The sequence below is a fragment of the Podarcis raffonei genome, chromosome 2 (genome assembly GCF_027172205.1).
Source record: "Podarcis raffonei isolate rPodRaf1 chromosome 2, rPodRaf1.pri, whole genome shotgun sequence".
NCBI classification, from domain to species: domain Eukaryota; kingdom Metazoa; phylum Chordata; class Lepidosauria; order Squamata; family Lacertidae; genus Podarcis; species Podarcis raffonei.
The window spans coordinates 125,376,366-125,401,892 of NC_070603.1; the positions used below are offsets into that span (position 1 = coordinate 125,376,366).

Here is a 25,527-nt window from a genome sequence, read left to right on the forward strand (position 1 = left end):
GCGACACAACATCTGTGTTGTCGACAGCGCAGCCTTTCTTTCCCCCTGAGCTAGAGGGGAGGGATTTCACTAGAATCGCAGAGTTCGAAGGCACCTGAGGATCATCCAGTCCAACCCCAGCGGTCCAAGGTGGGACTCAAACCTTATCGGCCCCACGCTCTACCCGACTGAGCTGTGAACGGCATGATGAAGGAAAGGAAAGGTGCTGACACTGGAAATTGGACAACAGACTCAGACAACGGAAGATCAGGAGGGGCCCGCAAGGATCATCTAGTCCAGCCCCCTGAGATGGCGGAATCATAGCTAAAAAATGAAGGAGACTCTGCCACCTCCGGTTCCACCATCAAACGGGACGTTCTTCATAACGTTTAGCCGGAATCTCCTTTCTCGTCGTTTGCATCCGTCGGATCGGGTCCTGCGCTCTGGTTTCCCTTTCCCCGGGTCCAAGCAGTTAAGGACATTGAGTTCCTCAAAGACTCTGGAAAACTAGGGTTCTCCGCCAGCCAGGCCTGCCAACGCAGCTCTGCCAACATTTTGCCACTTCTGACACCGCGTTGCCCTCTGGCAACCCTGTGCTGTCCACAGTCTCAAGGGCAGCGTGGGCTGCCAGCCCTGAGCGAGCGGAAACCGAGGCACCGCTCTGTCCTCCTGCCGCCCAACTCAAAAGAGGGCCCTGGCTATCTTCCGCCCGGTGGCCTTAATCTTCGGGAAGGTGGCGCTGATCTCCACCCCCTTGGGCGGCTTGGGCGGGGGCGGCGGAGGGGGCGGCTTCTCCCGCGGGCGCTTGGGTCGCAGCATGAAGTCCAGGCAGGTGCTGCTCATCGCGTAGAAGACGTTTGCCGTGGTCGGGAAGGCCAGCTCTGCAGGGGTGGTAGGAAGAGAAAGGGCGAGGAGGGGTCAAGGTGGAAGAATGAGAGGAACGGCTCATTTTTGGAGTTCCCTTGTGGAAAAGGAATGGCGCGCCCAAAGCCAGAACCAGGGACTCCTGGGGGTGCAGCTCATCTCCCGTCTTAAAAAAACCACACCTCTATTAGCATTGCTTTCCCAAACCTCTGTTGCTCTGCAGCTTTGCAGAACCTGAGCTGCCATTTTCTTAAAAACCCAAATACAGTCATACCTCGGGATAAATATGCTTCAGGATAAGTATTTTCAGATTGCGCTCTGCAGCAACCCGGAAGTAACAAAGCGCGTTACTTCTGGGCTTCACCGTTCGTGCATGCACAGACGGTCAAAATGACATCACGCGCATGCGCAGAAGCGGTGAAATGCAACGCGCAGACGCGTCTTACGTTCTATTCAGGATGCGAATGGGGCTCCAGAACGCATCCCATTCGCATCCCGAGTTACCACTGTACAAAGCCGCAAGATTTTTGCCACTTTGTCAACATCCGAAGACGGCTTGATTAGAATCTGCTGACAAACAAGGGGAGGATAATAAAGACTTTGAAGTCCATTGGGCAGCCTTGAAGCAGGGGAAATGTTTAAAAGACATCATCCTCTGTGCTGCTGTGTTGGAAAAATGTTTTTTAAGGAAACATTTACAGTGGTACCTTGGGTTACAGACCCTTCAGGTTACAGGCGCTTCAGGTTACAGACTCCACTAACCCAGAAATAGTACCGGGTTAAGAACTTTGCTTCAGGATGAGAACAGAAATCGTGCAGCGGCAGCAGGAGGCCCTATTAGCTAAAGTGGTGCTTCAGGTTAAGAACAGTTTCAGGTTAAGAACAGACCTCCAGAACGAATTAAGTTCTTAACCCGAGGTACCACTGTATAAGCTGCCAGGGAAGCACCGGAAAGCTAATTGTAACCTAAAAGCAATTTGACGCACCGCAAAATCCCGCGGGCAGCAGTTAAAACCAGTGGCGTAAATGCTTGCAACAGAATTGTAGAGTTGGAAGGGATCCCCCAGAGCTCATCTAGTCTAACCCCCTTTGCAGTGCAGGATTCACATCCCCTCAGATTCCCCCCTCCCCACTATAAAGCACAGAGATGGGCCTCACCTCGGCCTTCCGGCAGGAGCTGCACCAGTTCGTAGTTGGGGGCCAGGACCCGATCCTGGTTGTGCTTCTCCAGCGCCTTCGCGATCACAACCGGCGCCTTGTCTTGGCTCGTGACCTGCAGAGGGCAGGCAGCAATAGCACAGGGAGAGAGAGAGAGAGAGAGAGAGAAGAAACAGGATTTTCAGCCTTTGCCAATTGGGTGCCCCTCAGGATTTTTGGGACCAGGGCCGATTGTGAGTTTATTTCATAAAACTTACAGGCCACTGGATTGTAACAAAACAAACAAGCCTCAAAGCCGTTTTGAAAAACAATGAAACTATTGGCAGAAACGGTGTGTAAATAACTATGTAAAACCTTAAAAATGAAACAAAAATCTTTGCGGCAAACTGACAACAGATTAAAACACACCAACGTTCTACGTTATCTGGGTAGGTCTGTCCAAAATAAAAAACGTTTTAGGAGGCGCTGTTAAGATCACAGCAAAGGTTGGGTGCCCATCTGTCAGGGGCACTTGAGCTGAGATTCTTGCATTGCAGGGGGCTGGACTAGATGATTTTTGGGGTCCCTTCTGATTCTATGGTATCTGCTTGGTGTCACTCAGCAGGGAGTTCCACAGTCAGGAGCTGCCATGCCGGAAAATCCATTTTATTACAGATGCAGAACGGGTGTTACATAGCCCCTGAGAATGGGCCAGTTCAGCCAATCACAGAATCATATTGAGTTAGTGGGAAGGGACCCCTGAGGGTCATCCAGCCCAGCCCTTGCAGTCTAAGCAGCTGAGTGGCTGCATGTGGGGTCAGGCCATGACACAGATAACCTGGTCCCGCGTCATAGCGCGAAAGAGCTGGCAGGCACCTGGCTGGGGAACCGTAGAGCTGCAGCCCGGGAAGGGCGGTGGTTCTCAACCTGTGGGTCCCCAGATATTGTTGGACTACAACTCCCATCATCCCTGGCCTTGCTAGCTAGGAGTGATGGGAGTTGTAGTTCAACAACATCTGGGGACCCACAGGTTGAGAAAGGCTGCCCTAGGGCCATCTAGGCCAGGTACCCCCAAACTCAGCCCTCCAGATGTGCTGGGACTACAACTCCCATCATCCCTAGCTAACAGGACCAGTGGTCAGGGATGATGGGAATAGTAGTCTCTCGGTATTTATCACTCCTGTTATACAGAAATCTCCAAATGGGTCCAAATTTCAATGTCTAAAACTCCTGGTAGAGGGCAAGGACCTGAAGATTACGCTAAGGGTGGCCAAATTCTGTGCGACTGCCATAAAACTTAGGGAACAAACTGTACAACCAAAATGATTCAGGTTTTAAATGATAATTTTAGGTTATATTTTAGTGATCAAGATTTTCTATATATATATATATATATATATATATACACACACACACACACACACACACACATACACTGCCGCTATACAGTGGTACCTCGGGTTACAGATGCTTCAGGTTACAGACTCTGCTAACCCAGAAATAGTACCTCGAGTTAAGAACTTTGCTTCAGGATGAGAACAGAAATCGTGCTCCGGCAGCACAGCGGCAGCAGGAGGCCCCATTAGCTAAAGTGGTGCTTCAGGTTAAGAACAGTTTCAGGCTAAGAATGGACCTCTGGAACGAATTAAGTACTTAACCCAAGGTATCACTGTATCTGAATTGTCTCTGTTGTACCCAATTGCAATTCAATGTATCCCTGTTGTGTTTTATGATTTTCCTGATACTGTAAGTGACCCGGAACTGGTCTGTGACTGTAATAACAAAATTCATTCCACTGTAGTCCCGAAACATCTGGAGGGCCGAGTTTGGGGGGTGCCTGGTCCAGACCAACCTCCTGCCGCGCACGGGGGACAGCTAAGGGCTGTTTCTGCGCCCCCCTCCCCGGCCAGGGCCCCTCTTCCCCAGGGGTCCTGCCCCCTTCGCTCACCAAGATGCTCTTGTAGAGGGTGCCGTTGTGCAGAGCCATGCTGACGCGGATGATGCGGCAGTCCGAGGGGAGTCCGCTGTCCGGGGCGGGGGCCGTGGGGTAGGCCGACCCACAGGATGCCGAGCGCCGGTGGCCACGGACGAAGGTGCCCCCCATGGCAGGGGGTGGGGCCAAGCCCTCCGGGGAGGAGGGAGAGGAGTTCTCCGGGGCCGTGTCCAGCGAGGAGACGGAGGGCCACTTCATACGCTGGGGAGGCAGCGGGAGGCAAGGGTTAGCGAGGGATGCGTCCTGCTCAGTGCTGTCTACACGGGCCGGCAGCAGCAGGGGACTTCGAGAAATCTGTCCCCACGGTTCTAATATTCACAACGATGCCCCTTTTGGCACAGTTGCTTCTTACGGGTCCTCAGTAGGTACCTCATTTATTTGTTAAATTTCCACAGATCCCAGGGCTGTTAACAACATGGAAAAAAATGCAACATAAAAGCACCAACAGGCAGCCGCTGGGAGGGTAAAGTGGTCTCATTCCAAACCCAGGTACTTTTGAAGGTGGATTATGGATAAAATGGAAACAGGTAAAAGCGTCATAGGAAAGACAATTGTGAAAAAGCAATTGAACAAAAATAGGTAGATAAGATACATTAGGGTTGCCATATTTCCAAAAGTGAACATCCGGACAGAGCTGCTGATTTTCTGGAGCTTTTTTCTGCAGCTTTTTTTGCAGTTTTCATTCCTTTTGCCATACTTCCGGGTTTCCCCCGACATTTTGCTGGTTTCAGGAAAATCCCCCCACCCCCGGACGCCATTTTCCAGACCCAAATCCCGGAAGTGTCTGGGAAACCCTGGAGGTATGGCAGCCCTAAGATAGAAACCAGATGAGAGATTAAAGGTACAGGAAATCACAGTAAAAGCAGCATAGCACCAGCCCTTTCTTTAAAAACTGATACTAAGCAGGACCCTTGTTCTGGTTACGAAGTGAAAATTCCCGCAGAGCTCACAAATCGCAGCTGGGAAAGGACATCGTCCCGGCCCCCCAACTCACCTGGGTCTGGTGCGGTTGCCCATGGGGGGTGGGGGAAGCAGGTGGAGGCAGCAGGAGGTCTGGCGGGGCTTGTGGGGAGCTGGGCGTGTCCCAGGAGACAAGGGTGCTCATCCCAATCGAGGTGGCCAGGCTGGAGGAGAAAGGAGAAACATCTGGTGGTTGGGAAAGGACTAGGAGAAGACGTTTCAGCAGGTGAGACCCAGCTCTACCGCGCTAGGGTTTTAAGATTCCAGCTGGACACCTGCGATTTGGACTCTCCTTCATGGGAGCAGAGGTTGGGTGGCCATTTGAGCACCAGCGGTGCTTGAGCTGAGATTTCCGCATTGCAGCGGGTTGGGCTAGATGTCCCTCAGGGGTCCCCCTTCCAGCTCTACAATTCTATTATTTGAAAAGAAAGCTTCGAACTTAGAGGGCGGGGGGAGAGAAGAGGTGGGGCTGGACTTCCTCTTTCGCTGGAGGTTTCTCAAGCAGAGGACGGGTGGCCAGCTGTCATGGATTCTTTTCTGGCAAGGGGTTGGGCTAGATGTCCCTTGGGGGTCCCTCCCATCTCTCCCGGGCCCTTCCCGCCTCTCACTCTGCGCAGTGGGTGATCACCAGGGTGGGCTTCACGGGGCGGCCAGGGGTCGCTGCTTCCGCAGGCGGCTCGATCGTGCAGGAGAGCTGGTAGCTGGCAGAGAGAAAGAGGGAGAATGTCCGCTTTAAATATTTTACTTTTAATAATAATAATAATAATAATAATAATAATAATAATAATAATAAATTCCCAGAAGAGAAAACAGCAGCTGTGTTTCAGTCTGTTGCAGCAAAAACTACAGGACAGAGATGCACCCTGCCCCCCCCATAAACCCCCTAAATCTGTTCCAAACCTCCGGACCAGACTGGGAAGGAGAGGGGCCAGGAAAACCTTCCTTGGAGATTTTGAAGCTGTCTGCCAAGGATTCTATAGCTGAGTTTCCTGCATTGCAAGGGGGCTGGATGGCCCTGCGGAAATCTTGGCACTGACAGGACACTTTGGTTGACCACTGCCCAGGGTCTTGCGGCATCTTGAAAGCTTGACCCCTTTTTTCTGGAATCAAGATGCCATGGACTGTTGTGGAAAATTCATCAGGAGTTTCTGAAGGACAGGGTCATAAAATCATAGAACCCTCCGAGTCAGAAGGGACCCAGGGGTCATCCAGTCCAACCCCTGCCTTGCAGGAATCTCGGCTCCAGCCTCCACGACAGAGGCAAGGAAGGAGAGCTCACCGCCTCTCGGGGGAGACCGCTTCACTGTCTGCAGTTATCTCCCGTCTGGACTACTGAAGGTGACCAAACTGCAACTAATCCAGAATGCGGCAGCTAGACTGGTGACTGGAAGCAGCCACCGAGACCACATAACACCGGTCTTGAAAGACCTACATTGGCTTCCAGGATGTTTCCGAGCACAATTCAAAGTGTTGGTGCTGACCTTTCAAGCCCTAAGCTTGGCTCAGTAGACCTGAAGGAGCGTCGTTCTGCCCAGACACTGGCCCATCGTTCTGCCCCATCATTCTGCCCAGACACTGAGCTCCAGCGCCGAGGGCCTTCTGGCGGTTCCCTCGCTGTGAGAAGCCAAGTTACAGGGAACCAGGCAGAGGGCCTTCTCGGTGGTGGCGCCTGCCCTGTGGAACGCCCTCCCACCAGATGTCAAAGAGAAGAACAACCACCAGACTTTTAGAAGACATCTGAAGGCAGCCCTGTTTAGGGAAGCTTTTAATGTTTAACAGACCACTGTATTTTAATACTTTGTTGGAAGCCGCCCAGAGTGGCTGGGGAAACCCAGCCAGATGGGCGGGGTATAAATAATAAATTTATTATTATTATTATTATTATTATTATTATTATTATTATTATTATTATTATTATTTCACTGCAATGTGAACCGCTCTGAGGTTTACAAATAAAGAGCAGTATACAAACTTTGATGGGCTTTTGAGGGGTCAGTCTGCATGATATCTGGGGGAGTCACAAATGATATCAGTCTGCATGACATTTGCAGAAACAGAGGGGCTCAGGGCATGTCAGGGGGGTGGGCCGCGTGACCTCCGGGAACCCCCTTCCAACCGATTTAGGATTCTAGGGCCAAAGAGCAGACTGGGTTTCGGGTGGGATCCTGAGACCCACCTCTGGCCCTCGCTGAGTCGGGGCAAGCGCTGCAGCCATCGCTGGAGGTGCCGGTCAGGGCTCAGGGCATAGTTGCGGCAGTTGGCCTGCAGGAGTCGCAGCTGGGTGAGGATCTCGAATTCCTATTTTTTTGGGGGGGGAGTCACAAAGAAAAATGGGCATTAATAATAGAAGGCGCACCCCCCGTTTTTAAGGGGGTGCCCATTGCATGCTCCTACCCTCTCCCAATGCGGCACGTACCTTGCGGTGCTTCTCAAAGTTGATGTAACCATTCTGCAAAGAGACAGAGTCACAGAATTGTAATTTAGTCGGACCCCGAGCAACTTGGGGGGGACGAGAGATGTAAATTATTCGCTCATTCATTCATTCATGCCTGCTGGGATTCCCACCCCAAAGTTCTCTCCCACGGAAGGGACTCCCTAGTTGTCTCTCTGTGCGAGTTGCCGTTCCGTCATCCTCCTGCCAACCCACCTCTGCATTTGGAGGCAGCTGGGTCACTTCGCCGTAGAATCACAGAAGGGACCTTCCAAGGTCATCCAGCCCACCCTACAAGGCAGCAATCTCCCCCAAAGCCTCTCTGACAGATGGCCATCCAACGTCTGATGAAACCTCCAAGGAAGGAGAGCCCAGCGCCTTCCGATAGAGATTCCTGCATGGCAAGGGGTTGGACTGGATGACCCCCGGGGGTCCCTTCAAAACCCAAAATTCTGTAGTTCTGCAAGTCTGCTTCCCTACCGAACGGCCTGCCCTGGGTTGGCGTCTCCTGCCTGCCACACTGTCCTCACCTGCAGCCTGTTCCGTGTCGCTGCGTCCAGCATCACCAAGTCCTTGAGGAAAGTGCCCAGGTAGGGGACCACGCCCTGCGGGGAAGAGATCGAGGGAGGAAGGAGGTCAGAGACGGGGACCCCCACATTCCTGGCCCCGCCTGCAGTCCACCCCTCAGCCCTAGCCCGCCTCCCCTCCTCTTGGGTACCACAGGGCGATGCTCCAAAGATCTCCGCTGCTGCCTGCGCTGGATCGGGTCTGCCCCAGCCCCTCGAGGGTAGCCATCCTGTGGGGAGCAGGAGAAGAGAAGAGAGGGGTGGGCTTTAAAAATAGGAACCTATCGGTGAACGTTGCAATTCAGAACTGCATCATTTTAGGATAATTGCATGGCGAAATGTGCAAATCGGTCCAAATTGCATTCAAAAACGTGTTCAGTGGGAGGATATCAGGAGACTCCCTCGAAAGGCGAACGTCTCTCCCCCATTGGAGGTTTTCAAGCAGAGGCCTAGGACCCTCGTACCTACGGGACCGCCTCTCCTGGTATCCATAAACAGCAACACCCTAGAGGTCCTGGGCCCTAAGGAATTCCGATTAGCCTCAACCAGAGCCAGGGCCTTCTCAGCACTGGCTCCGGCCTGGTGGAACGCTCTGCCTCATGAGACCAGGGCCCTGCAGGATCTGGTTTCTTCCTGCAGGGCCTGTAAGACAGAGTTGTTCCGCCTGGCCTTTGGCTTGGAATCAACTTGATCCCCTTCCCCTCTTTCCTTTCTCCTTCTGTGATGGAACTCCTATTTGGGGACTTCCCTGGCTTTTTTCTGGCCCACGTAGGACCAGTCTGGATAGTTGGCCTTGGTGAAGACTTGACGTTTTCATCCCCCCAAGAGTCTTTGATTTGAGTTCCTACTGAAATGAGGCTGCATTTTAATGTTGTATTTTAATCTTGTTTTTAAGTTGTATTTTATTCAATTGTTTTTATACCTGGTGTTAGCTGACCTGAGCCCGGTCTTGGCTGCGGAGGGCAGGGTATAAATAAATTTTATTATTATTATTATTATAGAGGCTGGATGGCCGTCTGCCAGGGACTCTTTCGCTGCAATTCCTACAAAGCCCTGAGTCTCAGGCCATGTCCCGGATTTCGGAGACATGCAGAGGAACACTTGACACACCCCATCCGGTTTTGCTTCGGCACCTGAACTTCAATGTTTGTTTTCACAGGCCGTTTTCTTTCCTGTGTTCCCTTTCCGCTCGTGAGCCGCCTCGGAAGAGTTTGTTGCCCAGAAAGTGAGGACTGTAAGCACTGATGGTGCAAAAACAAACAAGCCGAGCGAGAAGGTTGGCTCAGAGATGCAAGGGATTGCCTCAGGATAGGATATGCAATAGATTAGGAACTGCAAAAAGTCTAAGCCCTGAACATTTTTATGCAAGGGGAAAGCTGGTGTGTGTGCATTTAAAAGTCAACCACTTTCTAGACATTGAGAGCCAGGGTAGTGCAGTGTTTAGAGTGGCAGAATGCAACCTGGGAGAGAATCATAGAAACTTAGAGCTGGAAGGTACCTAGGGTCATCTAGTCCAACCCCTTGCAACGCGGGAGTCTCAGTTAAAGCATCCATGGCAGATGGCCACCCAACCTCTGCTTTAAAATCTCCAAGGAAGGAGAGTCCACCACCTCTCATGGCAGTCTGCTGCACTGTCAATCAGCTCTTACTGTCAGAAAGTTTTTTCGTATATTGGAATCTCCTTTCTTGTAACCTGAAGCCATGGGTTCGAGTCCTACCCTCCGGAGCAGGAGAAAACAAGCATGCTCCCTCCTCCATGGGACAGCCCTTAAGATATAGTTTCCCCTCAAGTCTCCTCTTTCCCAGGCTAAACATACCCAGCTCCTTCAACTGTTCCTCATAAGGCTTGGCTTCCAGACCCTTGATCATCTTGGTTGCCCTCCTCAGCACACATCCCAGCTTGTCAACATCCTTAAACTGTGGTGCCCAGAATTGGACACTGTACGCCAAGTGTGGTCTGAGTAAGGCAGAATAGAATGGGACTCTCACTTCCCTTGATCTGGACACTAGACTTGATGCAGCCTAGAATCGCATTAGCTTTTTCTGCTGCTGCATCACCCTGTGGACTCAAGTTCAGCTTGTGGTCCACCAAGACCCCGAAATCCTTTTCACATGTACTACGAGTAAGCCAAGTGTTCCCCATCCTATATTTGTGCATCCGGTTCTTCCTGCCTAAGTGCAGAGCCTGATATTTGTCCCTGTTGAAATTCAATTTGTTAGCCTGGGCCAAGTACTCCAATCTGTTACGGTCATTTTGGATCCCGATTCTGTCTTCTGCGGAGAACGTGGAATAAACACCTGGAAGAGGAGCCTCCGGCTCTGGCTGTAGTTGTCCTCCTCTGAGCAGACAGCGCTCAGCTCCTCATAGCAGCGGAGGGAGTCCCTGGGGGGCGGGGAGAGAGAAGCTGAGTAGGGCAGTCTCAAAAGGGAACCCCTCCCTCAACCGCACCCCAGCACTAAAATACGACAGAGACAAAAGGTCAGCGAGGCCACCTTTAGATATTTAATGGGCTTCGCCCTGCCTAAGAGGGATCAGGCTTGTGTGTTTCTAGGGACCTCCCTAGACACCTCTGCTGCATTGGTTAGCTGTGATTCTGGGGTTGGACTAGATGACCCAGACGTGTCTCACCCAACCCTACAATTCCAGAGGGTGCCTGGCAGGGAAGAGAGGCACTTTGGGAGGGGGACCTAAGGACCTGGGCAAGGAGAGGGGAATGGCCGGGGCGGATGGCTGCCTGGTTTTTGTTGCTGCCAGGAAGAAGCTCAGGGTCTGAGAGACGGGTGTGTGTGGGTGTTTCTGCGAGGGGAAGGAGCTCTGAAGCAGAGGATCGGGGCCCACCTGGATGTCTCCTCCCAGGTCCTCTTGAGGCGATGCAAAGGGGTCGACTTCAGGGCAGAGACGACGGCATAGAGGGAGGAGAAGTTGCGGAGGAGAAAACACTCCTGGGAAAAGAGAAAAGAAGAAAAGGGTCTGTCAACCGCCTTCCTGGGAGGTTTTTATGCAAAGGCTACATGTTTAAATCTAAACAACAACGACAAATGCAGCTTACAAACATTCCAAACAAATAGATAAAGCAGCAGTTGGCAAACACTGCACCATGGACCCAGAAACGTTGCTGTTGTTTGTTTATTGTTATTATTATTCCTGCCTTCCCATTCCAACTCCACGACTGCATTCTGGATTGCTCAGTCGGTAGAGCACAAGACTCTGAGAATCTGAGGGTCATGCGTTCGAGTGCCGCGTTGGGCAAAAGATTCCTGCATTGCAGAGTGTAGGGGTGCAAATATCCAGAGTGGGGGGGTCCGGTGGGATTGCTATGAGGAATTATGAAATATGGAGCAAGCCATCGTGTCAGCATTGCGTTGATTGCGTTTGATTCATTGACAATCGTTTCTGATCAAATCCCCCAGGCCTCTCCACCTCGGCCATTTACTTTCTCTACGCCTGACAGGCACATATAAGCATTCTGAAACACAGGCCAGTTGCTTCCTCAGGCATCCTCAGCACATAAAGATAGTAGCTTACTTTGATGTAGTTTAATCTTTAGATAGATCTTAAGGGCCAGGAAGAGGGTTCACAAGGAGATGGCAAATACTGCCATCCCAACTCCTGTTTATGACCTCCGGGGTTTTGCTGAATGCATTCCTCTAGTCCTGTTTTATTTACTCTCAGATATGTATGCATGCTCAAAGTAGCCTTTGTAGTTAAAAGAATTTCTTCTGATCTGTCCCACGTGGGGGTTTTGAAATGCTCAGAGGAAATCTGATTGATTCTTATGAACACTGTGTAAAAAGTTCTTTTGTGAATAAAACGACCTGGGCCAAGGGGTGGACAGAGGAGAATTATTATTATTGACACCTCCTCCCAGAGTCTTGCTGGTCAAGCCTCGTGTGTATTTTATTAATCAGAGTCCAATCCTTCCTTGCTTTGGGAACGCTACAGCAGAGGGTTGGGCTGGATGACCCTCGGGTGGCCCCTTCCAACCATAACCGTTTGATGGCTCTATGAATTCCATTATTCTGTTACAATTTCAGCCTACCCACAACGCTTAATCCAGCACGAAGCCGGAAAGGGGCAGAAGGAACCGCGACTCCCTCCTTGCGAGGAGGACTCACCTCTGCCACGCGGATCCACTTCTCCAGCAGCCGCGCCCTCTGCGCCGCCCGCAGCTCCGTGTCGCCCAGGCAGGAGGAGACGACAGCGTTGGCCACGCGGTTGAACTGGGCCACGGTGGCGCGGACGGAGGGGCAGGCCCCCTCGTGGCCTCTCTTGTCCCGCTGCGACCACAACTGGCCCTGGCACTCGTGGGGCACCAGGCGCAGGAAGAGCTCCTGCGGGAATGGGAGAGAAGAAACTGAAGGGGGGAGGAAAAGAGGAGAGCCCACCCCAAAAAGCCCCCAATCCCTGGCAGGCTGGCTTAAAAGGAACCCAAAACCTGTGCCCCTCAAACACAGGCTAGGTGAATGGCGAGGGATTCTCTGACCTGGAAGAACAGTTTCTGTTCTTTTATTATTATTATTATTATTAATAATAATAATAATTTTTTACCAACCACCCAAACACAAACAGTGAAAACTGCCAGGCGGCTGATACATTGGGTATAAAATATTCACTAATATACATATTCAATAATATTCAATGATAACATATTCAAATCAACCATATGTGCACTTCTAAATACCTTAACACTCCTCCATCCACAAGGTTTATTTAACTTTTAACATTTTAATTGCCCCAAATGGTTCAATCCTACCCAAATAATTCAATATCTTCTCAACATATTCAATAATACAGTGGTACCTCGGGTTAAGTACTTAATTCGTTCTGGAGGTCTGTTCTTAACCTGAAACTGTTCTTAACCTGAAACACCACTTTAGCTAATGGGGCTTCCTGCTGCCGCTGCACCGCCGGAGCACGGTTTCTGTTCTCATATTGAAGCAAAGTTCTTAACCCAAGGTACTATTTCTGGGTTAGCAGAGTCTGTAACCTGAAGCGTATGTAACCCGAGGTACCACTGTACTCAATAATAACATATTCAAATCAACCATATGTACACTACTATACACATTAACACTCCTCCCTCCACAAGGTTTATTTAACTTTTTAATTGCCCCAATAATTCAACATCTTCTCAGACCAATCCTCCTCTTTCTCACTGACCAAGAACAGCTTTCGTTGACGGAAAGCAAAATCTCCTAAATCTCCAGTCCTCATGCCCGAAGAGGTGGAGGGTGGGCCGTGACAGAGGGCAGAAAGAGGGTTGGGGAGCTCATCCAGACCCCCTGCAGGATCCCCCCAGGCCCTCTCCCCTGCCCCCCCCGTCACACTCACAGCATCCTGCGCGGTGAGATGAGCAGCCACGTCTTCCGCCTGGAGCCCCAGGATGTAGTGGGGGTCTGGGGGCCCTTCGTCCGTGACGCCCTCGTCCTCCCGGGGGTCCTCCTGGCCCTTGAAGGCTCCCTCTTGGCCGGCTGCCAGGAGGGTCTTCTCGGGGTCCGATCCGCTACCCAGCGCCCAGCGCAGCCAGGCTCGCAGCTGCTCCTTCAGGCCAGCGTCCAACCCCAAAAAGTCCTCCGGGTACCCGTCCAGCCAGGAGCACAGCAGAGACCCCAGGGCCCTGTGGGGAGGGGAAAGGGGGGAGTCTGTGACTGCTGGGATCCCAGGAAGGCCCACCCACCCCAGCACAACAGCCAGTCAGAGAGGCCCATTATGGGAAACTGACAAGTGGGGTTCAAACCCAAGAGCCCTCTCTCCCTTTCTGTGGTTTCCAGCATAGAAGGGGCCTGCTGGTCATCTAGTCTAACCCCGTTTCTCTCCAGGTGTATCGGCCTCTTCTTTGCCTTCCCTCTGAATGAAAAAGCCCCAAAGAGATGGCTCAGTCCGTAGCTCTGAGTCGTGAGTTCCCACCAAGGGGGAAAGATTCCTGAATTGCATTTGACTACATTGCAGAGAGGCGCAGGTCAATTCTGTATCCAGGGCAGCTGTCTCCCAGCTCCATCTGATACGCAGGATGAGACCCTACCTGCCCGCTGACTGTCTGGCCAGAGTGGTGCATGCCCTGGTTCTCTCCCGCTTGGACTACTGCCATGCGCTCTCTGTGGGGCTCCCTTTGAAGGTGACCCGGAAACTACAACTAATCCAGAATGCGGCAGCCAGACTGGTGACTGGGAGCGGCCGCTGGGACCACATAACACCGGTCTTGAAAGACCTACACTGGCTCCCAGTACGTTTCCAGGCACAATTCAAAGTGTTGGTGCTGACCTTTAAAGCCCTAAATGGCCCAGTAGACCTGAAGGAGCATCTCCACCCCTGACACCTGGGTCCAGCTCCAAGGGCCTTCTGGCGGTTCCCTCCCTGCAAGAAGTGAGGTTGCAGGGAACCAGGCAGAGGGCCTTCTCAGTGGTGGCGCCTGTCCTGTGGAACGCCCTCCCATCAGATGTCAAGGAAATAAACAACTATCTGACTTTCAGAAGACATCTGAAGGCAGCCTTGTTCAGGGAAGTTTTGACGTTTTATTCTGTTTTTAATGCTCTTTTGAAAGCAGCCCAGAGTGGCTGGGGAAACCCAGCCAGATGGGCGGGGTATAAATAATAATAATAATAATAATAATAATAATAATAATAATAATATTTACTATTATTATTATTTGATTGGATCCCTCTGGTGTCCCTCCAAACTCTCCCATTCTATGGCTCTATGACCTTTCCGGTTGCCCTGTTCTGAACCCGTCTCAGAGACACCCTACCCCAGACAGCAGGTGCAGCCTCCCAGATCAGGGAGTCTCTGGTGACTCACTCGTGCAAGGGAGCCAAGCCCACGTGGCCCGGCCTCGCCCCCGCCCCCCACCCCAGTCCACGTGCCTCACTGCCAATCCCTCCTGGGAGCCCACGGCAAGACCAGACGCAGCCGGCAAGCGCCTCGTCTCTCCGGAGGGCATTTCAGAGAGGGTGTCGTCTCCCGCACCCGCTTCCCACTGAAGGCTCAAAGGAGCAGCCCTGCTTGACCCTCTCCTGACCTAATGTCCTGTCTCCGAAAGGGGACAGCCCAGGAGGACAGTCTCCCAGGCCAGCAGAAAATATCTATATTCTGCTAGCCGGGAGGAGAGGGGGGAATGACTGGCTATTTTTGTGTTTGTTTGGGTTATTTTGCTTAAACCACTTATTTGTGTTTTAATCTTGTATTTTTATCTAGTGAATTGCCCTGAAAGCTTTCGATGGATGAAAAAGAAATCCTAATTAATTTCGTTGTCCCCGAGAGGGGGCAATGACAATAAAGATATTATTATTATTATTATTATTATTATTATTATTAATAATAATCCTAATAATGGAATAGATGTAAATCCTTCGTCAGTGGTGAGCTGGTTTTTTATTTATTTATTAAAAATATGTATACCGACCTATCATTAAAAAAAAGAGGTTTACAAGATAACAAGGTAGCTTTTTAACATGGTCTTGTGGGGAAGAAGGCTTTATGGTTTTATTGCTATAAACGGCTTTGATTATCTTTTTTATATGACACAAAGCTGGACAAATATTTTCACCAAGGCGTAAACAAGCGGGATTTACTCCCGAGTAGACACGCGAGAGCCTCTTTGGGAGGTTGCAGGGCCACCTGTCCTGGATGCTTTCGCTGAGATCCCTGCCTGTCGGGGGCTGGACTAGATGACCACAGGGGGACCCCTTCCAACTCTACCCTTCTCTGTTTCTGCGTATGGGATTGCACTAACGTGAGGCCGTTCAGAAGCAAGGCTGGAGACGGAGCTCAAACCCGGAACCCGACCACTGTGCCTCTGAGCATGTGCCGAGTTCAGGGGCCTCTGAGGTTCCTGCACGGCATGGGGTTGGGCTAGATGACCGCCAGGGGGCCTTGCAGTGCTACGATTCAATGACCTTACCCAGTTCGTAATCATAACACCAACACAGGCAGCCATTCTTCTGGTAGAGAGAGGAGAGAGTCCAGAAGCATCTTAGGAATTAGCTCGGAAAATGGGATTTAGGCTGCGGAAGGGGGATATTTCTTTTCGGGGGGCTGTTATTAAGTGCTCAGGGGAGCAGGGAAAAGGAAGCAGGCACCCACTCACCGCTGAAGGTCTGCTGTTTCCGGGGTAGCGTCTGAACTTGAACCCACAACCGCCTGCAGCCTGCGGGGGGGGGGGGGGGGAGAGGTGAGAATACCAAGGGACTCAATAAATTAAGTAATCCTTCTACTCTCTAGCCCAGCCAGCGACCCGCCACCTCTCCACAGCCTCAGGCGGCTGCCCAGCAAACAGAAACCCAACCGGTGACGTTCTGTTCTTACCATGAAAACTCAGCAATGTTAACAATGCCACACAAACTACACCTGCTGGGTTTCCGCCTGCGGACCAAACAAACAGCACTGCCAACGTTTCCACCCGCCCCCCAGACCATCTCCCCCCCCCCATTGCAAACCTCTCAAGCAGCAGCCCCAGGACCAGGCCGGTCGTGGCGAACGTCCGGTAGGTGGCCAGGAAGGCCGGCACGTAGCAGGTGTCCCCGAGGGAAGGGGCTTCCAGAAGGTGCCTGACCAGGCGGGGCAGCAATCCAGCCTTCAACACCCGAGAGCGGCCGGCCGGGGACCCCGACACCCCCAGCGCCGAGGCATCAGCAGCCCCCGGGTGACCAGAGGCGCTTGGCGGGTCCTCGCCCTGCAGGGGGGGGCGAGAAATAGAAAGGGGGGGGCTCCAATGACAAGGAAGGAGGCTCGGTTTGTGAGCTGTAAGTTGTGGATTTCTTAGCAGCGGTTCCCTCCACGGCCAGCGGGTTGGGCTGGATGACCTCTGGGGGTGCCTCCCGATTTTTCAATTTTATGTAAACAGAGGCAGCCTCCTCCTCCTTGTCCTAATCTGGCCTGTGGCAGGTCATTCCCTTGCCTGGCTTGCGCACCACCAGGGCCTCTAACTGTTGCACAGCAGGCAGAAATTCAACAGGTGATGTTTCGCCAAATGCCACGAAAAAGCAGCAATGTGAGTGATGCGCCTTTTAACGACGCTTCTCTTCCTTTGGCAATATATACCCCCCACCCCACCCCAGGCATGGGGCACGACTTACCCCAGAGAACAGGCTGGCTTTGTTGGCGCCCCCTGGCAGACGAGAGCTGACGGTGTAGATGGCGCCTTCCTCCTTCTCCTCCCACAAGGTCACTGGGGGCTGCGGTGGGGGGAGAAAAAAAATGACATTTTAGCCCGTGTGCAATTCCTGCCCACCCCCCAATTTGCCACCAGAGTGCGCCTTCATTTATGCCTATTTATTTGTGGGTCTGCGGCATTTCCGTCCCTCAAGCCTCCCGCTCAACAACCCCGAGAGGGAGGCCAGGCTGGGAGAAGGCAGCCTGCCAGGATTTGAACCCAAGTCCTCAAGCCACGGCACCACCTTGGCTTCTGACCCCCCCCCATAAAACCCTCTGAGCCTTACCTTCACAGGCAGACAGTACCAACGGGTGCGGGTGAGGATCCCCCCCTCTGCGGAGCCCCCTCCCGGCTCCAGGCAGCCCCCCAGGCGGAGGAAGACCTTCATGGGGGTGGCAGATCACCCCCCCTTTGCACCCCTCCTGGAGAAAGTGGAGGTGTGGTTCCTCTTAGCTGCAGAAGATGGGCAGGAGGAGGGTTGGGATGGGGGGGCCTAGGCTGAACTCCCGGCCCCCCACCCAGGCCTCGTGTGTGTTTCTCTCCTGCCTCCCTTTCGGTGGTGTCGGTTCCTCTCCTTCCGCTTCGCAGGATTGGGCCCGGCCCCTTCCCCGCCCTGCAGAGGACTTCCCCAAAAACAGGCCGAACCAGATTCCACTTCTCTCTCTCAGCCAACCCCCCCCCCCCACAACAACAACAGGCCCTTTGCCTGGAAGCCCCGCGATACACATGCACACCTAGGCAGCAGGCAGGCCGGAGTCCAACAGGTGCAGCTGCCAGCTGGGAAGGCGAGCCCAGAGCACCGGATCAAAGGTGCTCGCCTCCAGAGACGCAGCTTTGTCACCCGGGCAACGCAGCCACACAGTGGGTCAATAGAGAGCAGCAGGCAGACACGCAAACATGCACACACACACACACACACGCACCTGTCCCAGCCTGCACACCGGCAATGCAAACAGACGCACTGCGCCAACCCTGCAGTGCAGGCCGGAGGAGGAGGGGGGCAGAGCGATCACGACCCCCAAGTAGACCAGCCCCACACAAGGAGGCGGGCGGGACTCCTGTCTGCAAAGGGGGGTCACCTCTGGAAGCAGCCGGTGGGGTTGGATTAGATGACCCTGGGCAATGCTGGGATTTTAAATGCTGGGCTTTGTAAGGGACTGTGGTTCCTGCATGGCTAGGGCTGGGCTGGATGACTCGTGGGCACGGGCGAGGGAACTCTTGAACCCAGCACCTGCCAAGAGAGTAACTCCTGCGTGCGTCCCCCCCCCCAACAAACACCTCTCTGCTGCTACTGACCTGCTCAGGAGGTGGGGGTCCTCCGCGCTCCGACTCGGGGGTCCTGCTCCGGAAAGCGCTGAGGGTCACACCGGCGTCGCCTCCCCCGTCCAGCAGGTGGCGAAGAGAGCGGGGGAACATCCGGACCCCCTCCCCTCACGCCCGAGGGCAGCTGAGGGGGGGAGAGAAGCAGGGGAGGGGGTGTTTTTTGGGGGGGAGGTCTCCCACCCTATTGCCCGTTTTCACCCCAAACCCTAACTGCAAACCCGCCTCCTCTTAAGGGTGCTTGCGACGAGGGTCCCACGGGCAAGAATCCCACCCCAAAACTTTGTCCCTAAACCGCTTGCAAGAAACTCTTGCCTCCTTCCTTCCGAAAACTTGCACGGGGTTGGAATGGATGACCCCTGGGGTCCCCTCCCTCCAACTCCACTCCAGCTCCTGATGATGATGCCTCGCCCCCCCCCCTCCCATGGGGGCCAGCCTCTCCCTGCTGGGTCTCACCTGGGTGCTGGAGGGCAGGACCCCATGGGCTGCTGCTGCTGGGCTGCAGGGCAGGGACCCAGGAGTGCCCCGTTGCTTTCCCAGGCGCCGGCCAAGGGAGGGGGCAGGATGGAAAGTCCGGAAGCGGAGCGAGCTGGGAGCGGAGCCAGGGACAAAGTGAAGGAAGGGGAAACCGGAGCCGGACTCCCTGGGAGCGGAGCCAGGGGACTGGGGAAAGCCCGGGACTGGATTCCGCCTCGGGAAGGGAGCGGGAGAGGCTGGCAGAGCGGAGCGCCGAGTAGAGGAAGCCCTGAGCAGCCCCAAGCCACGGAACTGGAGTTTCCCCAGGAACGGCTAGGGGAGATCTGGAATGGGAGCCAGGAAGCAGAAGGAAAACCTGGAACCGGACTTCACGGACTGAGAGTGGCAGGTGCAGAGCCCAGAGGGGAAGTCGATGCAAACGAGGTCAGCTTCAGCGAAAGCCTGGGGTGGAGCGCAAGGAGGATTGGGCTGGTGTGAATTATGCCAAACGCAGAACTGGCTTCTGAGTGTGGAGCCCCAGTGCTGAGAGAGGGATTGGTCCTCTGACTTGACAGGAGAGGGAGGGTGGAAAACGTGGAACCGGCTCGGGCAGGGAAGCTGGAGAGGTGTGCAAATTGCTGGAACAGGCGGAGACTGCCGCCTGTGTGTGTGACTCCACAGATGGTGTGGACACACCCCTTGAACTGAGGATGTGGAATTCAGAAATACAAGGATGGACGCTGTTGAGAGCTATTTTAAACAAGGGAAGAATATGTCAACATCCTACGCATCTCAGCCAAGCAATAATGTTTTCAGCAGGTGCCAAAAGCTGTGAAGGAGCCTGCCTGGGTGTCAATAGGCAGGGAGTTCCAAAGCTCCGTTTTCTTACAGACGCAGAAATGGAATTACGTGGCACCAGCAGCACTGCCAATTGCACCGATCAAAGTCGCAAAGCAGGTGCATTGGGGTCCATGCAGACCCCAGTAATGTGCAGATCCAGCGTTTGCCAACCTGGTGCCCTCCAACGGTTGTGGAACAGTATGCCCACTGGCTGGCCAGGGCTGATGGGAGTTGCAGTACACACATCTAATAAATAAATACAGTAGTCCACAATTTCTGGGGAACAGCAGCCTGGCCCCTTTCTCTTAACAATGGAGAAATGGCCTGCCAAGACGGGGTTGGGCCTTGGGAGGCCCTTTGCAAATCTACAAAGGGAACTGAGGCCAAGGATTCTGGTTGCGAGGGCACAGGAGAAATCCAGTCTCCATTGCCCAGCCTTTGGCTGCAGCTTCGAAAATATATTCCCCTGGGGAGAGAGATTCTGTTGTGTTCTGCATTTTCCCTTCGCCCCACAGCAGGATTTGGCCTCTCCCCCTCCCCCAGGACTCCTTCCTTCTCCCCCAGAGCAGGAAGGAGCACAATGGGGGCCTGGAAACCCAGTTTCCTGTCTCCAGGAAGGGGTTGCGTCACCCAAGCAGGGAGGGGCTTCCTTCAGCCTCTCCCTCCCTCCCTTGCTGATTAACTCCTCTGATCCTAGTATCAAAGTGCACCTTTCCCTAGACCAGAGCTTTCCAAACTGTGTGTTGGCTGCAGTGCGTAGGTGTGTCCTGTGAATGCTCATTTTTAATCCTTGTTGGAAGCCGCCCAGAGTGACTGGAGAAACCCAGCCAGGTGGGTGGGGTACAAATAATAAATTATTACTATTATTATTATTATTGTAAAACTGAATGACTGTGTTGCAAAATGATGCACGTCCAAAAAGTGTGTCGCCAGCAGGAAAAGTTTGAAAAGCTCTGGCCCATATGAATAGGGATGGCCAGCATGCCCTGCTGGCTGAGAGCTGCGTGACAGGCAGGAGTCCCATCGGTATAGTTCCTGCTGGCATCATTCTGCTTCTTCACGCAGCTAACGTGCGGAGTTCGCTGGAGCAGGAGGCAGGGGTGGCTTGAGAAGAGGCTCAGACAAATCCACGGAGGACGAGATGGGAGTCCAAGGTTGCAGGTTCTGGATCCCAGTTGCTGGAAACCCCCAGGGGGAAGTCCTCTTGCACCCGGGCCCTGATTGTGAGAACAGGACTCTGGACCAGGCTGAAGCTTCCCCTCTTGAACTTCCACCTGCACGGGCGACTTTAAAGTCACCAAAACTCCTTTCTGTCCTGAGTCTCATCCCACCAGGTTCCAGTAATGCCTCGCAGGCCATCTTGGCCATCCTTTATTTTAAAAAAGCATGTTCGGTGCAACCGGACCAGAGCTCCAGAAGGAATTGTTTCATTTGTTTGTGTATCCTAGGGCAGCGGTGGCAAGAGGGATATAAGATTTGGGAGAAACATGGAATCAAGAAATGCTAGGATTGGGATTATTTGTGGTTTGGAGAGGGCGAAATATAAAATGCAAAGGGATTCGTGGACAGCCTGGCCAAACTAGGGCTGTTAAGCGGACAGCAGAGACCCATTGAAGGTCCTCAGCAAGACTTCTTGCCCCAGGTGTGACCAGAGACGGGGGGGGGGGGGATTTGGGAGGTTGCAGGTTAATTGCTCCAGGGGAGGGCAAGGGGTTTGGGTAAGGAAAAGGGGGAGAGAGGCAGAGAGCCATCTTGGCGAGGTTTGGGCTTTTTCTCCAGAGACGCAGGCCCTGTGGGGCACCTGAAAGCCCATGGGCCCCTGGCCAGAGAGAGGGGCAGGAGCCAGCCTTTCTCCACGTGCAAAAATGGAAAGGAGCCCTTGCCCTGACGAAAGGGGGGAAAGGCTTATGAAGATGGCGGAAGAATATGCTGAGATGCCATGAGAAAGAAAGAATTTCTTGAGGATGGAAATGTTTGCCAGATGGAGGGGGAAGCCATTGCTGACAGGAAGGACTCCCCTCCTGGAGGAGGCAGGGCCTTCCACTTGCAAAGTCATTTCCAGAGGGAAGGGAGGCAGGAATGGCTGGGTCTTTGTGTGTGTGTGTGTGTGTGTGTGTGTGTGTGTGTGAGAGAGAGAGAGAGAGAGAGAGAGAGAGAGAGAGAGAGAGAAATGCTTGCTGGAGGGCCAGTTTTGTGAGGATTTCCCCTTGCCCTCTCCTTTGCCGTTTCCTGAGGGAGTTTTCCCCCTGAGTTTCCCTCATGGCTGCTCCCCCTCCCAGCTTCTCCTTCATTTCTCCTGCCTTCTCTCCGTGTTTCTCTCTCCCCCCCCCCATTGTTTGGGGCCAGCTGGATTCCCCCCCCCCTCAGCCAGGCAGGCCCAAGAGGAGCCCAGGAGGCAGCAGGGCCAGGAGTTGGCGTTTCCCGCCTTTTACCCAAAAAGGCGGGAACGCCATTTTGTTTCTTCCAGAGGCCCCAGTGGCTCCCAGAGATGCCATGGCTCCCCTGTGGGCCTTGGGGGCCCCACGCTCTCAGGGTCTCTCCTCCCAGATGAAGGAGGGTGGGACCTTTGGTCCTCAGCCGCCTTCCTGCCATGATGGCTTGGCCTCCACAGGGCAGCCTCTCTCCTCGCCATGTTGGCCCCACGGAGGAGGATGCCTCCCCATTGGGAGATGCCAGGCTGGCAGCCTTGGGGGATCCGCCAGGTTCTGCGCCAGGACAGGCAGCAAGGAGGGAAAGCCCCTCTCTGTCTTGGAGGCCCAAGAAGAAGAATAAGGAGAAGGGCTTTATCTCCTCAGAGGTGGAGGGTTCCCTCAGGGGGGATTGACCCCCAGACCAGCTTCCTTCGTCACCCCAAGAGTCAGCGCTAGGAGAAGGGCTCCACCTGCCGGCCTAGGGGAAAGGGGGGCTCTTCCCAGACAAGGCTGGAGACTCCTTTTCTGGCCCCTCAGGGTCCCAGTGAAGGAGGTGAGGACAGGTGACCCCACCGAGGGCCCGAAGTCACCCCCTTCAATAATCACCCCAGGCCTCGGGGGCCCACTAGGGGGCGCATAGGAAGATGGCCGACAATAACATCTCTCCGACCCACAGGAGGTAATTTGAAGGCTATGTTGGGAGTAATTAGCCTCCCAAACCCACTCAAGATGGTGAGTGGGGCCGTCTGCCTGCTGTGCCCGATAACACCCCCAAATTTTTGAGGGGGATGGGGACATTAGGCACAAAAACCCTCCTGTGGGATTTTGGCACTCCTGGACGCTGTCTCTGATTTGCGCCACTAGCTGCAAGAACTTCAAAAGAAACAATTTGGCACGAAGGAAATGCACATACTTCAGGAAATGAGGAAGGAGTGAAAGACTGCAACAGAAGAGGTCTCTGGAAAAACAAGAGTTAAATTATGAGAAGACACGTCAAGATACGGTATGGCAAATGACGGATGGGGGAGGGGGGGAATGTTTCTTTTTCCTACTTATGTGATAACCCAAGAATCCCCTCCCTTCAAGAGTCAAAAGCCAGAAATGACTTTTTAAGGACTTAAGCTGTGAATTTAAGGCTGTGTGGAGATAAACTTTCGAACCAAAGCATGTTTTTAGAAGACTGTGGAATGTATAAGAGCTTTGTTATGACACAGTCAAAAATGCCGACGCCATTTTGGGAAGCTCTGTCGGAGGATTAAGCCCGGGAGGAGAAAGTGAAAGAGAGCGCTTCTATATTGTGGGAGAAACTCCTCAAAGAGGTTTTAAGAGCGACAGAGCTATAAATTTACGATGGAAAAGGCGATCTTATCTCCGAAGGTGATGATTTATGGGACCCATCTGGAATTCAGGATTGACGACGGGAAATCCACACAGGAGTATCATTGATGTTTAACGGCTTAAGGAGACCATCAGAAGAGACCATAAAGGACAAAGAGAAAATATATGAATAAGAAGTGATGTGGAAACAGCAAGAGAAGATTGGAAAGAACTCGAATATGTGTTTGGACTGTTTGAACATCTATCTGGACTGATTTGGACATTAATGCAGAAGCAACAATTAGATCAGAATCCTTCCTCGGATCTGGAAGTATGGGACCCCCCAACAAAATTTAAAAATTCGGCTCTGTAATTTGGAATTTATGTGATGTGGTTTGATTTGATGTGATTGGCCGGTGTCAGCGCTGCCCAAGGTCCCAGCTCACACAAGACCAACGCTGCTTCTTCCTCAAGTAAAAAAGTCTTTATTGAAGTTCAGTTTCATTTCCAGACGCGCAGCGCGCAACGCTACGTCTATACTTTAGACCGTCGAAGTTCCATCTGAATCTCCTCCCCCCTGACACCAGTTTAAGATTCTAGCCTTACTCCACCTCTTCCTCTGTTCCTTCCTTCTCTGGGTCCTCCTGCTAGTCGGAGTCTCAGCCCTCCTAGACTCCTCTGACGCTGAGTCCCCTGACTCTTCCCCCTCCCTCCTTCGGGCTTTTGGACCTGGCTCCCAATCCGGGTTTTCTGCTGTCCCGCGTTCCTCCACATTTGAACTTGGCGTGCGCGCGCAGCCTCCCACTTTCCTTCTGACCGTTACACTTGTGTCACTGCTCCCTCTTTCAGGGAGGCTAGCTGGACCTGGCCTTCCCTCCGTTCCCCCACTTCCCGATGGGGGCGTGGTTACCCCTGACTCATCTTCTCTCCCCGCTGGAGGAGAGGCTGGTCCTGACTCATGTGACTCTTCCCCCCCACTGTGCTCTGGTGGGGGAACTGGTCCTGATCCTCCACTGCTCCCTTGGGAGTCCCCTCTGGTCCCTTGTTTATGGAGCGTCCCCCCTGGGACCCCCCTCGCCCTTACCATTCTGGGTAATCTTCTGATTCGCTGGAGAAGCTCATGGAATCTCTCGGGTCACTGTCATATTCCCCTACGCTCCCCTCGGATTCCTCTCCTCTGCTCTCTATTTGCTCTCTCCCCTGTGCTTCTGCTCCTGAGCCTCTGACATCCGGTTAATAAAAATTTATTTAAAAAATAATAATAATTACCCCAGGCCTCAAAACTGTCCAAAATTCCTTTTCTCTCTTCTAAAAAAATCCACAGCTAAAGTTTTCCTCTGTTTTCTCACAAGATGCTGTGCAAGGGCAAACCGTTACTTTTATCAGTACAAGAGAGCTTCAAAAAGGCTAATGAATAGACTCTGTCAGAGCAGGTCTGAGAACTGAATCTTATCTCATTCAGTTGCAACATCTTGGACATGCTGAACCACAAGGCTCCTCGACCCCTTGGCTTCTCACCCCCTTTCCTGGGAAGAGTCCCAAGGGGAGGGAACTGGAAGGGGAATATATGCTCTGTGCAAACCTGTGCTTGTTTGTGAACTATCACACTTGCTCCTTCTACCAGTTCATGGATGGTAGAAATAAAGCTTTTTCTCCGAAACTATTCCTTGAGTGTCTGTTTGACTCCCACTCCCTTTCCCGGGCGCAATATTTTCCCCCACCCGAGGGCAAAGCCTCATAAGGCTACACCAGGAGCCCTTTTGTAGATGGCCCTCACTTGCCCCCAAAACGGGCTAAGATACAAAACCCATTTTTTACTCAAGTCGTCATATTCTCATTATCTTCTAATTGTTCTTTTGATTGCTATTATAATATTGATTAGTTATGCCATGCATAAAGCAAAAAAAATAATATTTGACTCGTTTTTGTTACATAAAATACGAGATTGAATTTTTCTGCATCAGTCTGCCCCGCTTCTCCCTAAGGAAGGTTTTCCAATAATAATAATAATAATAATAATAATAATAATAATAATAATAATAATAATTTTTATTTATACCCCGCCCTCCCCAGCCAAGGCCAGACTCAGGGCAGCTAACAAGCA

At 52.7% G+C, this 25,527-nt stretch overlaps 1 protein-coding gene across 2 annotated transcripts; it reads right to left on the reverse strand.

The window, feature by feature from the left end:
* Nucleotides 1–310: 310 nt before the first annotated feature.
* On the reverse strand, nt 311–19,105 carry RGL2 (ral guanine nucleotide dissociation stimulator like 2). Of its 2 annotated transcripts, XM_053379698.1 has the most exons (18): nt 18,856–19,105; nt 18,376–18,526; nt 17,003–17,101; nt 16,364–16,599; nt 16,015–16,074; nt 13,263–13,548; nt 12,047–12,262; nt 10,770–10,873; nt 10,229–10,313; nt 8,083–8,160; nt 7,895–7,969; nt 7,350–7,382; nt 7,110–7,231; nt 5,542–5,634; nt 4,968–5,097; nt 3,929–4,174; nt 2,002–2,116; nt 311–860 (listed from the first exon to the last, which is right to left on the reverse strand). In XM_053379698.1, exons 2-18 carry the CDS (start codon nt 18,493–18,495, stop codon nt 661–663), a joined length of 2,298 nt encoding a protein of 765 aa, XP_053235673.1. In that variant the 5' UTR covers nt 18,496–18,526; nt 18,856–19,105; the 3' UTR covers nt 311–660. The 2 variants fall into 2 exon arrangements, with proteins under 2 accessions (XP_053235673.1, XP_053235674.1); XM_053379699.1 differs by lacking the exons at nt 18,376–18,526; nt 18,856–19,105 and adding an exon at nt 17,366–17,483.
* Between the last annotated feature and the right edge of the window lie 6,422 nt (nt 19,106–25,527).

Excerpts from the sequence above, each read along its gene's own strand:
- RGL2 (XM_053379698.1), bottom strand. The coding sequence starts at position 18,495 with ATGTTCCCCCGCTCTCTTCGCCACCTGCTGGACGGGGGAGGCGACGCC. Across the intron at positions 7,383-7,894 it reads CGACACGGAACAGGCTGCAG|AATGGTTACATCAACTTTGA; the intron begins GTGAGGACAGTG and ends GTCTCTTTGCAG. Across the intron at positions 7,232-7,349 it reads ACTTTGAGAAGCACCGCAAG|GAATTCGAGATCCTCACCCA; the intron begins GTACGTGCCGCA and ends CCAAAAAAATAG.